This window comes from Chrysemys picta, chromosome 7 (genome assembly GCF_011386835.1).
Source record: "Chrysemys picta bellii isolate R12L10 chromosome 7, ASM1138683v2, whole genome shotgun sequence".
NCBI lineage: Eukaryota > Metazoa > Chordata > Testudines > Emydidae > Chrysemys > Chrysemys picta.
The window spans coordinates 95,141,677-95,159,286 of NC_088797.1; the positions used below are offsets into that span (position 1 = coordinate 95,141,677).

The 17,610-nt window shown below is 38.5% G+C and overlaps 1 protein-coding gene across 3 annotated transcripts in view; it reads left to right on the forward strand.

Annotated features, from left to right (window-relative positions):
• The window catches only part of KIF20B (kinesin family member 20B), an 89,126-nt gene that overhangs the window by 9,325 nt on the left and 62,191 nt on the right, over positions 1–17,610 (forward strand). For all 3 annotated transcript variants that reach the window (XM_008170578.3, XM_065553519.1, XM_024107287.3), the window contains exons 3-11: positions 111–197; positions 310–429; positions 667–805; positions 9,185–9,369; positions 12,919–12,973; positions 13,845–14,039; positions 15,649–15,760; positions 16,327–16,398; positions 16,490–16,636. In XM_008170578.3, coding sequence (XP_008168800.2) covers positions 111–197; positions 310–429; positions 667–805; positions 9,185–9,369; positions 12,919–12,973; positions 13,845–14,039; positions 15,649–15,760; positions 16,327–16,398; positions 16,490–16,636 — 1,112 coding nt within the window. The remainder of the gene's footprint in view (positions 1–110; positions 198–309; positions 430–666; positions 806–9,184; positions 9,370–12,918; positions 12,974–13,844; positions 14,040–15,648; positions 15,761–16,326; positions 16,399–16,489; positions 16,637–17,610) is intronic.

Consider the following 17,610-nt stretch of genomic DNA (forward strand, 5'->3'; position numbering starts at 1 on the left):
GAAGGGACCTGAAATAACTAGTATTTAATATCTTGCCATGCTAATTGTCAAACTAGACATTCAAACTAAATAGCAATGCTATTAATTGAAGGTAATCTCTCTCTTTTTAGAGGAACAGTTTGGATTCCAAGGAACATATACAAGTTTGCCTTCGTATTAGGCCTTTCACAGCAACTGAAAAAGAAAATGAATCTCAGGTGTGGCTCTTTTTACATAACTTGTTCTTTTTTTACAAAACTTTTTTTAGCTAAGATGCAAATGTACAATTTTTCTCCTGAGCTTAAAAATCCATTTTTTTTCCTTTTACAGGACTGTGTTTCTATTCAAGACTCAACTAGCATTATATTGAAAGGCCCTAAGAATTCCATGATCTGTCGGCTGAGTGAAAAAAATGTAGGGCAGATGGTGCAGAAATTCACTTTTTCACAAGTAAGCAGATAATACTTGAGACAAACTTCATTTTGCAATGTGGAAACTTGTTGAATCTTGCCCTAAACAAGTTTTTTTTTATTTTGTAGTTTTAATTCTTTTAAAACTGGGAACATTTCTATATACATTTAACTGATGAAAAGTGCCTAGATGTAAACTGCTTTTTCTTCCCCACCCCCCCCAAATGGTCCTTTTAAAACAACTGAAGGTCATAAATTGCCTCTTGCTAATGCTTAGGTATTTGGGCCTGAAACAACTCAAGAAGAGTTCTTTGATGGGACTGTGAAACAACCAGTACAAGACTTCTTGGAGGGACATAATCGTCTTATTTTCACTTACGGTGTGACAAATGCTGGAAAAACCTACACATTCCAAGGTACTATTAACATTTTCTTAAACCATGAAATTACAAAAATCTGTGTGTGCAGGCTTCTGAATTAGGCAAATATTATTCAAGTGCCTGAAGTTATTTATTTATTTTATTTATTTGGCCTGTATATAAGCTTACCTCCATTACACATTTATTTGGACTTTACAACTCTCCCTGAACGTACAATAAAACAACTAAAAACTGGTAATACCAACAAAAACACCTCTTTGTAATGGAGAAGCACGTGTGTGTATATAATTCAAAATATAAACAGACTATACACAAGTTAAACTGTGAGTGGTGTACCTCCTCCTAAGGTCAAGTAGCAACTATCTGCTGAAAGTGAACGTTGACTTCAAATAGAGAGTAGTTGAAATTGATCATAATGGGCAGAAAACAGACTTTTTCTGAAATTTGTTTGCACACCTGCTTTGGGTGTGTGTATAAAATTCAAATTGTCACAAGCTGCTAAGGTTATAATTGGCAATAATATCCTCCAACACAGAATGGATAAAGGTAGATTTAAAAAAAAAAATTAGATTGGATTTTTTTTATTTTGTTACTTCAATTATAGGTTTCTTTTTAGAAAGAAAAAGCTTCTTTAAAAATCTGAATTTATAATTTGGGCCTTTACATATTTTGTATTAATCTCTTAATGCATTTTAAATAAAAAAATAAATATGCTGAATCCATGAGACTATCAAAATTTTGAATTAAAGACTGCTTTTATAGATATAAACAAAGACTTTCTCTCTTTTCTCCCTCTTGCCTCTCCCACCCCTCCCTTCGATTCTAACTTTTGAGGTGAATTTTTATAAATCTGGTGCAATACGGCATAGGTGCTGGAACTAGGGTTGTTTGGAGGTGCTGCTGCACCCTGGCTTGAAGTAATTTCCGTCGTATACATGGTTTGCAGTTTGGTTCAGCACCCGCACTATACAAATTGTTCCAGCACCCCTGCAGTATGTCAGCCTATGTATTAATGGCTTGATCCTGTGGGGTCCCAGGGCTACGGGGTGCAAGAAACTGGCAAAGTCATCACAAGCATTGGGACCAGGCTTCTGACTCCAAGAGACACCATCATCTATCTCATAAGGATCATCCACTGAGCCCACCTGGGTGGTACTCCTATTTTATAGGAAGATCTCCTTACCTGAGCTCTGACTCACTTGAATATGAATATTTATTTATGATTTCAGCCCAACATGGAAACTTACTCTCCAGCTCATGAAAAACGTTGTTCTGCCAGTAACTACCAGCCCATGGTTCTGGGTACTTCAAGAAATGTCCTTGCTCTGTCTCTTTTCATGTGCTCTCAGACAGATACAAACAAACAGAAATCCATTAATTTTTCAAATGCCTGCCTCTGTTTCTAAAGAAATAAAATGCTGCAGTGCAAAAATGGGTTATATCAGCTGAAGTCATGGATTGGGGTGGGGGGGTGTTTTTTTTCCTGGGGATGGGGTGGTGCAGGGAGTAATGTAACAAGGGAGAATGAGCAGTGTGTGCAACCAGAAAGGAGCAACACTAACGTCAAAGCAGGATATTGTGGGAAGAAGGGACAAGATTCTTCAGAGTGCAGCCTATAGTGTGGATTTCAGCACCCAGGAACTGGAGGAGGAAAAACTGCCATGGCTGCAGTTCGTTAAAAAAGACCGTTTTCGGATTATTCTCAAGAAATTCCTGTACTGTTGGATTAAAAAAGGAACTTGTGCCAAATGTAAATAGTGCAGCAAAGAGATGCAGAGCCTGATTATCATAATGAAACAACATTATGAAAATGCTTCTATGAAAGAAGGCAATGACTTTGAAGAGGATGATGTAGACCTATCTGAACAATCTGGATCAATTGGTTAGTAAACATATTTTTGCACCATTCTTATGAACTGTTTACCATGTCTTACTGTGCTAGTAAATGATAAGCACAAATGTATGAAAATGTAAGTTTAGGTGGATTACTTATGAATGTCAAAATGTTTGTGTTCAAAATATAATGGGTGTTTTTTATCAATTAAAAAAAAAAAAGTAAACTGTTACTGCTGGACTCCTGAAACGATTTTTTTAATTGCTCAATATAATCAAACATCCGAAGTAAAGATTTCCTGTTTAAAAGTGAAGTTTTATTAGGCATTTATGAATTTTTAGCATTTAAAATAAAATTTTCAAGCAGTTTGGCATGTTACTACAGATAAGGTTTTAAATAGATTTAGATAATCCTTATTTATTATTTTTGCTATAAAATTGGGTTTAAAATAAATTGTGATACAAACAGCTTTGAGGAGGAATCTTTCACTTACAATCTTAATAAAGCAGTGCATTGAGTAGTACTCAGTGAGTGAGAGTAACTTTTTTCTTTATCATTTTGTTTCAGGGTCCAGTTTATTCATAAGGGGTTATGAACATCCATTATCTGTAATGACTACAATTTCAGAGTCATCTACTGGTACCACCAGCAGTGCTGCAACTAAAAATACACGAGACAGTAACTACCTGTATTTATTTTTTTTTTTTCTTTAAAAATAAATAAAAAAAGCTTTCTTCATCAAGTAAAACCATGGATGAGTATATAATAAAGACAGCAAGATTCCATAGATGAAAAGATTGCTTAGTTCATGTATACAACAAATTCTCCCTTTCATCTTGTTCAGGACAACTATTTCATTGACATGGTTCAATCACTATGACCAGGCTACACTCCACCCAGAAAACCAGACATCTCTAAAAGGTTGCTGGATACAGTATGAGAAGGAAATCTGAACAGTGTGCAGAAAACATTGATGGAATTTTAGCTAATCCGAGTCTTGACGGGTATAGCAATGTATACAATGATCCAGTAATATGTGATTGTGTGACAACAAGATGGGGTTGTCCATATTACAGAAATGATTAATACATCAGGAAATGCCCATACAGCAGAATACTTAAAAGAAGTAGCAGTAAAAGCTATAACAAAAACTGAAAATCTAGTGTGTAGCTTGGTTGCAGATAATGCTGCAAATGTAACAAAGATGAGGAAAAAAATCTAGGAAGAGACAATGAAGGGAACCTGAAATGTATTACATGAGTGCAGTGCTTATTTGATGAGGTGGTTTTCTTTGCCAAAGACTTCAGTACTACTCAGGAAAAAAGGAAAATGTTGTTGAAACTGCACAATACTTCCATAACAATCACTTTGCTTCAGCTTCTCTGACCAGAGAAGGAGAATCCAAACTAATTTTTTCCCCAAGATGTATGATGGAATTCAGTGGCTGACTGTTTTGAGCTGCATATTAAGAACTGGCTTATTCTGACTACTATTTTGTCACGATTTTCTTCACAAATTGATGAAACTCTCATAGTCAACATCAGACTAAAGAGAATTGAGGAAGATAGATTTCAGTATATTTCCTTAGCTTTGGGCAAACTGCAGAAAGACGACTGCTGTATCACTGATGCAGTTGAAATTTGGAAGGAACTAAAGGAGACACTGAAGAAAGGAAATTGCAGGCAGTAAAGAAGCAGATGTATCAAGCACTTGCTCTACCTCATTTTCTTGCTAATAGTCTCAACCCAATATACTAGGGTAGAAGCCTAACTGCTGAAGAAGATGCTGCTGCTATGACATGGGTATCTAATAATCATGCATCGGTCATGCCAACCATAACAAATTTCAGGACTGGAGGTGAACCTTCAAGCAGTACATGCTTGCAAAGCCACACCACAGAATTGAAAGGAAGTCCCAGCTAAGCCCCTGGAACCAGAGTTTAATTGCTAATCCAGCTTTTGAAAACAGTAGCCTCTTCTGGAGGCACAGGGAATATGTTCATTATTTGGACTAATTTATTCAAAGTTGAGTTATTGATGGGGAGCTGAAAAAGCAGGAAAACGTGTCTTGTTCTTCCAGTCCATGAATGAAAACAAGAAGGGAGGGGATGAGCTGTATTAGTTTTTAAAAATTTGAAAGATAGCCTAAGTAACTTAGATGGGTCATTTTCAAGAGACCTAGACAAGTAGGAACTTTAGCTCCAGTCACTTTCACTTAGGCATATTTGAAAAATTTCCCAGGCTGACCTGACACTCTCTAGTTTAGTTTAATTCACTGACTACAGTTAATCCCTCTACTGATTAAATCTTCAATACATCATTTAGTCATAAATGTAGAACATGTCTTGATAAGAGAAGTTTGTATGTAAAACATTTCAGGTTTTGTTTAATAAAAATGTATATGTTGTTTTGTTTGATTACTTAATTCTATTTGCCATCCTAATGTGGCTTGACACACATGATTAAAACATTAATTATTAGGTAAATAAGCAATATATCATTCACTATTTTCTAACATACTAAAATATACAATTAATAAGAATTTGAAAATATTAGGCTTTATAATTACTTAAATGTGTATATAGTTTACCAGCCTACGTAGCAAAAAGATGTACCAAATCTCATGTAAAGACACAATTTACTTGTGAATCAACATGTTTTAATGGTTATAATAACCAATAAGAGTGCACTTTTTTTTTTAGAAAATAACTGAAGTACAAATGGAAAAGCTGATTACAATTGATTATTTAAATTGAGGCTTTCCACTTGATTTAAATGCTGCTCCAATGGTGCAATATTTTTGTACTGTTAACAATCATAATCATTGCAGACCAGCAGATGTCATCCTTCCTTTAGTTCCAGAAATTTTCCTGTAAAAGGAAGGAAAATAGGGCATACCTAGTCTTGTGTGAATTCAATCCTAGATCATAATTAACAAAAACTGTGGCTGCTGTATTAGGTGTTAATTATCCAGAAATACCAGGTAGAATGACAGCACTATTCTGATTGATCATCTTGTGCTGTGTGAAATTGATTTTTTATTGAAACAATTAACCAATTGCTTTATTAGCAGTAATAACCTTTTTACTGATTACTTCCTGAAGAACAGATGATAGGTTATGGTTAATGAGCACTGGCAACTCTTCCAGATGGTCATTAATCTCAGGAATTGCTCTTGCTCAAACATGTAACAATTGATTTCAGGATTTCTGATCTCAAATGGATTACCTGAAAGTTGCAAAAAGTTTAGCAGTGTTAACTTCTGTAAAGTGTTATCTTATGTATTGTGGTGTTTCCAAAAAGCTGCGAAATATAGCAAAGATCTCAATTCAAAGCAGTAAAGTGTATGACTGGCAGACAATATGAAAAGTACACCAAATTTAATTTATTTAAATCACTTTTTTTTTTACTTTAGTTTTCTCCGATTCTTCTGTTACTTGTAATACTAGGAAGTAAAGCCTTTTTCATTTTGAACTGTATACTTAATGCGTTTGATAGTACTTTCTGTATAGTCCACGTAATGGCTTCTCTCAATGGAGTTAGCCAGCTTCTTCTGGTGTTTGTGAGGGTCTTTCCAACAGCAACAGGGGGACAATTGTATCTTTAACAAAAAAAAAAAAAAAAAACTGTAAAAACACAATACTGGAGGTGGGGTGGAGAATGGGGGCAGGTATGACATTGAAATTCTTTTAAACTGGCTAGATTTCAAGTTAATGATATCCCTATAGGTAACAACTTGCTTACAATATCGCAATGAGCAGTAGCCCCCTTGGTATCACCACTACTTCTTTATATTTAGTTTGGCTGCCAGCATTAGAGACACAGTTGCTAGGGTAATGCTGCACTGTATGGTTTTTTTTTTTTTTTTTAAAAGTGTATTTAAAATGGACAGTGTGATATCCTATACCTTGGGGGAGCGTCTTGTAACCCCCATATTCCTCATTTTTATATAATCGTAATCTTACCTTACAAGGCCTGCTTTATATGCATCCGGGGCAAGGTTATGATCTGCTGAAGGTAATTTCTCTATCCATATATGTATATTATTAATGCATATGAAGTTATGAGAATTGTGTTGTATGGTTGTCACTAAAACATGCTGTAAGTTGGGGAATCAGCCAGATATTAGCTCCTCAGAGGCAACAGCAAGGAAACTAACCAATACCCAGGTGGGGGTTTCAAACAACTTATCAACAACAATTGTCCAGCAAGGGAGCTACAAGTCAATGACTCACCTGTATGAGGCCACACCAGGGGAGTTGGTCAACCTTGCCTGGAGACTCAGCAGTGCCCTCCCCTCCCCACAACATGCCTGGACTTGTATTTTTCCAAGCACAAAAAACACAGTAGACACCTATTGGGCCCTTCTCCTGCCCCTACCTATGCTGCAAACAACTAAGGACTTGTTTATACTGGCAATTTGCAGCACTGCAACTTTCTCGCTCAGGGGTGTGAAAAAGCCCTCCCCCCCCCCCCCAGCACAGCAAGTTTCAGTGCTGTAAAGTGGCAGTATAGACAGTGCACCAGCCACACCCTTTGTGGAGGTGTGGTTTTTTTTAAATCTGCACTGCCCATCTTGAGCAGTACAAGACAGTATATTCCTGAAGTACAGTGCTGGGAGCTGGGGGGATTTGGCTTTAGTGCCTTTCTCTGTGTGACTCCAGAGTGGCTTGGGAGCATTCATGCAATCTAGCTGGGTGTGTGGGGCTCCACATGCTGTTGCGCTGAGTGACCACAGCGCCTGGAAGGGCTTGCTGCTGGTCACTAGTAAGGCACTGTGAGAGACAGCCCAGGCTGGAGAGAGTTAAGCGATCCCACAGTCCCAGGCTGCACCCTGGAGATCCCATCAGTTGGTTAAAAGAATTCTAACACTACAAAGTGCCTTTTAGTCACTAGTCATGAATGCAAGGTGCTCGTGGAAAAGAAAGGGTGCAAAAACCATAGTGCAGGTAAGTGGAGTAAAATGTCTTCCAGATTGCTTTGCCCGCACACGTGTATTCTTGCATTCTGCTCTAGTCAGACTCTCCTGAGCAAAGACTCCTTGTTAATAACACTGTGACACAGTGTTACGGTTTTGAGACTTAGGCAAATTGCCACCAGAGAGATAAATAAGATCACTTGTTTAAGTTATGTATCTTCGTGTTTGGAGGCAGGACACTCCATCTTTTACATGTTACACTTACCAAGTGTATTTGGAGAGAGGTTGTAGTGGGTAAGCCTCCTTGGTCAAGTAAGAAAATAAAAGGTACTGTGATCTGAGCTGTCCTTCTGAGTTTGATAGTTAATGCCATGGTCTTATTTTCCCCCATCAAGTATTATCAATATAATTTCCCACTTTTGGTCTACATCTGCTAATTGGCTTACATGAGCATTCCCTCTAATCATTGAATGCTCATTCCAAAGGGCATATGTGGAGAACAAGGGAAATCTGTATTGATATATAATTTGGTTTACCTGCTTGATTCTGTCTGACTAAACAGTGAATTAAAAGGCATGGTTAGGAAGAGCAAGCAAGAAACAAAACAATAGTTAGAAGATCTCTCAGGGTAAACAATTTCTAGGGAATAATGGGTGGGCAACCAAGTGGGAAGAGGTTCTTTTCAGGCACCAACAAAAAGTCGCACAGTTGTATTATCAGTGCCAGAGTCTAGAGATCAAAAGGACCATAAACAGTTAATTCAGCTGTTGGAACTTAGGGCTTGTCTGTACTTACGCGCTGGTTCGGCAGCTGGCAATCTAACGTCTGGGTTCGATTTATCGCATCTTGTCTGGACGCAATAAATCGAACCCAGAAGTGCTCCCCGTCGACTCAGGTAATCCTGCTCACCACGAGGAGTATGCGGAGTCGACGGGGGAGCCTGCCTGCCGCATCTGGACCACGGTAAGTTCGAACTAAGGTACGTCTACTTCAGCTACGTTATTCACGTAGCTGAAGTTGTGTACCTTAGTTCGATTTGGGGGGTTAGTGTAGACCAGGCCTTAGATGCTGCTAGTGAGAGACACAGGCAGAGAATGCAGGAGGGCAGTCTGCCTCCACCTGAGGCGAAGGATGGGATTGCAGGTAGGAGGGAGAGAATCTGGGTTAAGTGTAACCTTCATAAACTTGCAGGGAAAGGATAAAGTGTAGGTAAGGCCAGATGTGTAATAGCTTTTGTTGTCTTAACCCATTTCTCTTTGGTTGGATAAACATACATGAAGCTGTTTGAGTTGTTTTAATCAGTCACTGGTCAGAGTCTACTGGACAGAAGTTGCTTGCAGGTGCCAAATACAATTGGACCTGTTGGGTTAACACAGTTGGAAACAAGGGGGGCAGCAACCCAGTCAGTCAGTCCAACCAAGATTGAACTGTGGGCTTCTACCCTTGAGAGAAGTGAAGCCTGTGCCTGAGGGGTGCACTTGAGGGACTACAAAGGTATTTAAGGTGCAGCTTGCCTTGTAACTATGATGGCATATGAGGGGGGGGAATGACCCCTACTTCCTTTTTACTGCCTGACAAGAAAGATGAATTCTAACTTCTTCACCAATGTCTTGCTTTCCAAGAGCATACAGGGCCTTGATATAGCTTTTGTATTTTGATTACAGGGACAGAAGCTGACATTGGTATTCTGCCAAGAACGATGGATATGTTGTTTAAAAGCATTCGTGGCAAACTGTATCCAGATATGGATTTCAAACCCCTACGATGTAGAGATTATATAAGGCTGACTAAAGAACAAGTGAGAGAAGAAATTGCTGTTAAAAATTCAATACTTCGTCTAATGAAAGAGGTATGGCAGAATTTTTTGTATAGCGCGCGTGCACATAGAGCATATGTGTATACACACTTTAAAAAAAAATACTGACTTACTGAGTTTGTAAGGTTGATCTTTTCATGAAAATAAGGTGAGGCAGCAGTCAAATATGGATGCGGCTAAATGTTTGTTTGAATGGATATGGAAACTTGTAGAAAGGAAAAGGAAGACTTGGAACAGGAAGATGGGATTTAGGTAAACTGGGGTAAAGTATAAGGAGTGGATTTAAATGGGTTTTCTGATGGAGCTTCATCTAATTATTCCTATCTTTGCTGTTGTTCTGCCCTGGAGTATAGTGACGCAGCACTGGATTCTTGGGTTGTGGTTTAAAAAAAAAAAAAAAAAAAAATTTATCTGGAATGCTGACGTTCCAAAGTGGCCTAGTCTTCTGTTAACATAAACATCAAATAGCTGAGTGACTTGAAATGTAAGTGGCATCTATCGTGATATAGAAACAAAATTCTAAAGTGCATGGAACATCACAAATAAAAATGAACAGGAGGTGGGAAGTTGGGACTACCCAGAGAGGGTTGCCCTTTCTTTATAAAGGCAGGTTGAAAATTAACCCAAATAAATGCCAGGCTGTCTCTGGATATTCTAGTGGTGGTACTTTTGGTGAGGTGGAGCACATTTATTGAGTGATATTTAACCTGCGTTAAAAGCAAAGTTTTCCAAAGGGAGGAAAGATGGTAGTAAAATCTCTTAAACGTGATTACAAACTTGTGTAAAGAGAGCACAGAAAATAATCAAAGATGTTTAAACTAAATCATTGATTAGGAGATTACAGGCAAGAATCTTAAATTAAAAGAAAGTTCCAACATATGGATTTTCAGAAGCTTGTTTTGGTTACATGATTCTAATAGTATAAGGCTGCTACCCTGTTCTGGACAGCTCTTTGATGGAGAGTAGTTGGCAATTTACGTAGTGGCAGGCCGACTGGAGCCTCAACAACACTGCATTGACCATTATGGCTACAGTTATCACATACTGGGACCAAAGGATTTACAGTCTCAGCGTTGGATCACCTTGATCCTGACAGATACCCTGGCCAAACCAGATACGGGGAAAAAAGAGAATCAAACAATGATCCAGCTTCCATAAGTGTGTTCCAAGATGTGTAGAGCCTGCACAGATACAAAATTTGTATCCGCATCTGATCCACAAATGTGTTCTGCTCATATCCGCAGATTTGCAGGGCTATAAAGATGTGAATGAAAGGTTCCTGTTCCCTCCATAATTCTTCTTATCTTAGGGCTTGTCTATACTTACGCACTGGTTCGGTGGCTGGCAATCGAACTTCTGGGTTCGATTTATCGCGTCTTGTCCGGACGCGATAAATCGAACCCAGAAGTGCTCCCCGTTGACTCCGGTAATCCTGCTCGCCGCGAGGAGTACGCGGAGTCGACGGGGGAGCCTGCCTGCCGCATCTGGACCGCGGTAAGTTCTAACTAAAGTATGTCGACTTCAGCTATGTTATTCACGTAGCTGAAGTTGCGTACCTTAGTTTGATTTGGGGGGTTAGTGTAGACCAGGCCTTAGACAGACAGGAGGCAAAAAGATCCACAAGAATTTGGTTTAGCGCAGGCAGGGCAAATCTAACCTTGCATCTTCTGCTATGACCAGCTTTGGCAAACCAACAAGCAGTACCATTTAGGTGCAGAGTTTTTCTCCTGCTGACAGCAATAAGTAAAACTTAGCCAGATATCTTTCCAAAGCCACAAAAGTAAAATCAGGAATGGCTAACTGAACTATGTGCCGTAAGTTGCAGTTTAATTCCTGAATCCACAGATGCAGCATTCCCGCTCCCTCGCCACGCTCCCTCGCCACACTCCCTCCCCCCCCCCAGCTTTTTTTCCCCCTCATTCCCCCCCGACCCCCCTCCTTTCAGTGTGCCTTTCCCTTATGAGACTGGATTAGATTTTTAACAGGACCTAAAACTGAACTTCCTCAGTCATGATATTTGAGACTGTCAAGCAAGCGTTTTCTCTTTGAAACTATTCCTCCCTGAATCCCTTGGATGGTATCTTCTGAGGACTAGCAATCAAGGAAACTTGATGCAAATGTAGGGGGTGGGAAGGGGTTTCCTCCACTAGGCTTCTGGGTTGGCCAGTATGGTGTCTGTCTATGGATAGCAAACAGTTTGGCTCTGGCAGTGGATTTAACTTCCCAGGTTTAATTAAACAACTTTTTTTTCCCCACCCATGTATGATTACTGAGCCTTTGTGAAATGAGCAGCAATATCCGATATATTGTAAAGTTCCTGTGTAATAGCAGAGTAGAGGTAGACATAAAATTTCATCTATTAATAAAAGTTCTCTGGAGTGTAGCCATTACAATTTGGAGACAGTATTTAAGTCTAGATTTCTAATAAACTAAGACAGTTTATACAATACACCATCTATAGAGTAAGTGAAAAATCTACATAATTTAAACAATCTACTGCTTCAGCGCTGTTAATGAGACAAGGGGTACTCTCAAGGTACCAGGTAAATTTATAATGCATAGAAGCCTGTAATTGAATTTTAAAGAAATAGGTGCTGACTGAAATATAAGCACCTAACAAATTTTAAAGACGTCAGAAAAGTACATGTATGTTTTTGCTTATGTTTTTGAATCTGGGTGGGAGAGCAGTTAATAGGGTAGAGGAAAGTATCAGACACAGGTTGGTGAAGGGGAGAAAGTAGAATAGACTGGGGAGAGATGGCTTGTAACCCATGCTCAGTGGTTGAAATTGTGGCCCCACTGAAGTCAGTGGAAAAACTGCCATTTATGTCTGTGGGGCCAGGATTTCGCCTGTCTGTATAAAGTTAAAGATCCTCTTTGATGTTTTAGTGATCTAACCACTTGGATTTTGTGGCTGTTGCATGAATCAGTTGATGGGATCTCAGCTTATCATGGGCATATAAAGAACCTCACTTTTAATCCATGTTGTTTTCTTTTGAAGGTACACTGTACTTGCATTTTTAGTTCTTGGTAGATGAATTCAATTTCTGCTATTTGCAGCCATACTATGTGTTACCTTTACAAAGCTGGATATTGAAAGTATACATAAACTTAAAAGTATTAGCAGTAGGAATTCCTCTTCCTTTGATTTACAAGTATAAGTTTAGCAAAAAATGGTACCCCATAGTCTTCGGAATCTTAAATTTTTTATTTCAGCTTGAAACGGACTTTAGCCTGGTCTCTTAACAGCATATGTGGTGATACAATCATTTAGCTAAGCTCTTTAAGTGACCATTCTAGTTTTGTTGCTGTTCTAAGCTTGTTAGTTTCTCATGCAGCCCATTAGAAATTTGGAGATGCTGTTCTCTAGTCTTGTGACATTAACAGCCACTGGAAACTTTTCATGTGGCCAGTAAACTTATGTTGGCGTATCGTTGCTACAATTGATTGGCCTTTAGTGAAGCAGTAGTACTATGTTATAAAATTGATCGATTTTAAATACCTAATATGATATTGACCATGACATAAGGACGATGCATTTTAAAATCAAACTTTGTTCCTCCTTTTGTCCTTGTTTTATAGGTGGACTCTCAAAACAGCATAAACAACCACAGCAAAACTTCAGAATCATCTGAAGGTATGTTCTATATTAAAACCATTTAATCCCCCCACCCCCTTTTCTTTTATTTAAGAGGTTGAGGGCCATTCTCTAGATTAGTGACTCAGTTCGAGTCCAGGTTTCTAGTAGTTGAAAGTGTTGGTCATTTGACAGCAGTTGGGCTGTGTGAAACAAATCGGTTTGTATATAATTTCTTGTGGATGGGTCTCATGACACAAACCGCTCCCATTGTTAGACTTGGCAGAGAGGCCAAAGATAAAGTTGGTATGAAGACTGCAGTACTCATCTAGGTCTGAATTAAGGCAGACTGCAGAGTAGGATGTTACTGTGGTAGGGGGAACTTGTCCTGCTGATGATGGTATTTCTAGTGCTATCATCCTAGCAACTCTTCTGAGCACTTAGAATAAGTTTATTTAATTATAACTATTAGGGGGGAAATCCAAAATAAGCCCCATAGGTATGTCAAATAATCTTTTTTTTTTTTTTTTTTTAAAGGGAAGATTTAAAAGTAGCGTTAAATTGACAAGTTTGTTCTAAAGATGTTAGTCTTTGAGAGAGTTCAAGTATATAATAAAGCTGGTTTAAAACTTGGTTTTAAACCAATTATTGCCGCTGAATAAGAGCAGGTGAGCTTCAGTGATTCTCATGATAAATGTAATGTAGGTAGGTAGAGATTCCCAGTTGACCAAAAAATGTCATTTGATTATTGATCACAATAGCTTCTTACTGTTGTAAAGTAGTCTGATCTGAATCAAAGTTCATATTTTGTAATATCTAATTTGTCAATTCTGTGCTGAGATATGATAACTTGAGTTAAGCTAATTATCATATTGCTTTAAAGGCCTCATTTGAGCAGGGCATTTGTGTAACTGAATAAATGTTTTGGCAGACTTGGAAGAACCCATAAAAGAACCTGAACAACCTACCATGAGCATGGCAAGCTACGTGAAATTTTCTGTTTGGGTTTCCTTTTGTGAGATTTACAATGAGTGCATTTATGACTTACTACTCCCAGTGTCAAATGACAAGAAAAGAAGGGTGCTACGTCTTGCTCAAGACATCAAAGGCTGCTCTTATGTAAAAGGTAACTCAAATACCACTTATTATGCTGGTTATGATAACTTGTTTGAATTTCAGGTGTATTCATCCTGGTGCCAGCATTGAAGAATGTGAACTAACTTTGTAGTAGAATAAGGAATGTCTTTACCTTGTGTATCAAGCGTGAGTGCCATTTTCAGAATGGATTAATGGTTCCAAGTTTTCACTCACCCTAGCACTTTAAATTTGGGGATGTGTACATATATGCATGCACTTTATTAGGAGGTCTTTCACAATGTTCCCCTAATTTCCAGAGTGCACTTCGTAGAGTCCTGTATCCCATTCCCTAATTTTCTCTGTAGAAAATTCTTTTCCCCAAGTCATGTTTTTTCCTGATGCCATGAATGTTGGAAACAAAACTGAAGAAAGCTGTTTGGTTTTACGTAGTGTCTTTTGTTTTTAACAAAAATTCCAGAGACCGTTCTGCTTTTTTATAAGTATAGGAAGAGTCTCTTGCCATGTAATATCTCTCTATCTGGTGAAAGCTCAGCCTCACAATTATGATAGGCTTCCCTCAAGAAGGGAGCTATGTCTTCAAATCTCTCAGGCTACACTGGTCACAACTAGGCTGAATTATTAATGGAAATTCTATAAGGGCTGACTTGCCTGCTTCCACCCCAGTGTAAGTTTTGTGACCTCATACAGGCAAATAGACCTAACCAGGTCCAGTTTAGAAGGCCCAATAAGGTTTTATTTGTGGGTGTTGGGCATGGTGGTGGTGTGAGCTTTTTTTCACCCCCTTTGCAAAGTGTAGATTCAGCCCCTAACAGTATGTCTATTCTGCAATTAAAAACCCATGGGTAGTACATGTCAACTGACTCAGGCTAAGGGGCTGTTTAACTGCAGTGTAGATGTTTGGGCTCGGGCTGGAACCTGGGCTCTAAGTCCCTGCAAGGTAGGAGGGTCTGCCCAAACGTCTACACTGCAGTTAAACAGCTTCTTAGCCCAAGCCCTCCAAGCCCAAGTCAGCTGACCTGTGCAAGCTGCAGGTGTCTTAATTGCAGTGTAGACCTACCCTAAAAAGTTAGCTAAACTAGTGTGTATGCCACTTAGCTACTTCCTATCTACAGAGATTCTAAACATGCATTTTCTCCAGGATCAGAAAGTCTTACAGCCATGTCTTAGTACATACCATTACACTGAGGACTACATAATCTCAAGAATACAAGGCTGCATAAACTAAACAAAAAACAAAATTTGATCTAACTTTTGATTTTTGTCACAGTCCAGCATTACTTTGAGAGCTATTGCTGGCTAATTTTATTGTATTTTTTCCATGTTTTTAGTTAACAGAAGTTACCATCTTAATATTGCTTGAAGTTCTCTTGTGGTGATTTCAGATACAAAGACTGTTGCATTTATCAATATGGGTTTCATTATTTTGTAGACTCAAAATACTGATCAATGACTTTTTTTCAGTTAGATTGATTCCATTGATCGCAAAGAGTTGTCAAGTGTGATTGCCATTTTCACAAGAGGGCCCGCTAAAGCAGAAACGCAGTCTAAATGAAAGTATTATTCTAGTGCTAATCAAAATATATGTATTCATATTTAATGGGCCATACATTATTTAAGTCTTGGTATTTCCTTTCAAGATCTGCAGTGGATTCAGGTTTCTGATTCCAAGGAAGCTTTTAAACTTCTGAAGCTCGGGTTGAAGCACCAGAGTATTGCTTGCACAAAACTGAATACTTACTCCAGCAGAAGGTGAGAGAACTGTTATTGATATTGTTTAATATAGGATAGTAGAACACAAAAACCACGCGGGCCAATTTTTAAAATCTCTGTGGAGCTTGTGTTGATGGGAGAGTCCAGACTTCTAGCTTCTGGATTTGACCTACTTTAATAGTGAACAAAAACTGCAATTTTCGCTCAAATCTTGCAATAAGATTGACCTATGTAAGAATTAAACACCTTTTGCTGAAATGCCTTCCTTGAAGGTAAGGCATTTATCTGTTAAGTTTGTTTGCCTTTATATTCCAGTCTCATTTGGGGTTTGAAAAGTCCTCGGGCTTCTAATAATAAATAGAATGTTGGGTGTGGGGATAGTCTGCTCCTTTGCCTGTTTGAACAATTAAAAAAAGACTGCATTTAGGTCTCAAGTGTATGTTCTCCTAAACACACATTCAGGGTGTTAAGGTAATTTTTCATGTTACAGTATATCTTCAATCATGAAATTCTCCCCACACAGGCATTAGAGACTAAAATATTTTGAATTTAAGTAGCATTGAAATTAGTCCAGTTTTTTAAAAATTGTATCTATATCTTTTTAGTCACAGCATATTCACTGTTAAAATGTTAAAGATTGAAGATTCCGAAGCACCTAATGTAACACGAGTCAGTGAGTAAGTGATTGTGTTTATTTCAAAGCTAACACTAATTTTGCTGACTTCAAAACACCTGAAAAGCAAAATAACTATTAATCTGTATTTTCAGATTGGCGCTCTGTGATCTTGCTGGCTCAGAGAGATGTACCAAGACGCGCAATGAAGGTGATAGATTGAAAGAGAGTGGAAATATTAACACCTCTTTACTGATTCTAGGCAAATGCATCAATGCACTCAAGAACAGTCAACAGTCAAAGTAGGTGCTACTATAACTGTTACCTTTAGCTGTTCTATAAAGCCACAAATTATCTATCTTTCTACATGTAGCACAAATGTTAACTGTAGTTATGGTAGAAAAAGCAGTTTGATAAATTTCCCACTCTTCAGCCCAAATGTGCAAGATTTCTGGGAAGTCTGATTAAACACACTAAGGATTAGTTTTTGAAAATGTACCAGTTAATACACTTTTCAGACATTTTGCTGTTCATTCTGATTATTCAAAATATGTAGGAATTTGAATAAACTTGCTTAGTCTTCCATGACTACTGACTGATTTTATTTGTAAACCAAGCTTTGTGGCAGGAAACCCCTGCACTCTTCCCGAGCTGTACACTTGTCTGCTGGTGCTTGGATATTGGAAGTTAGGACCAGCATTAAGGTACAGGCCAGGCTAGTGAAGCACCAGACGTTCTCAGCAGAGAAGGTGGATTGGGGGGAGGACTGCATCTAGCAGTAGGTCAAATTCTAAATATAGAAAGGAATCTTCAACCTTAGGACAGTGCAGAGAGCAGCTGCCCTTGGACAACTGTGGCTATAATTAATAGATCTCTCTGTACACCATACCACATCGCAATGGTTTTACCTCAATCCATTACCCTTTATCTAAAGGGCTAGCATAAAGCCCATGTACCACTTAAGTTCCTCATACGCCCTCAAACTAGGGAGTAAGTGGTGCATAGGCCTCATGTTAGCTCTGCACTAGGGAGACACCATCAATTAGAAATCTAGCCATTTTTTTAAATGACCAAAAAAAAAAAGCTTCAGATGATACACCTGCTCCTGAGCATCCTGCACTCTTGTGATTCTACAACTCTTTTTTTTTTTTCCCTCCGCACGCTCATCCTCATTACTGTGTGGGAGATCCACACAACCAGACTACACAGGAGAAGCAGTGAAACTGGCTAAATACAAAGTGCTGTCCAGTACATGCAGCAAACAAAGTATCCTTCT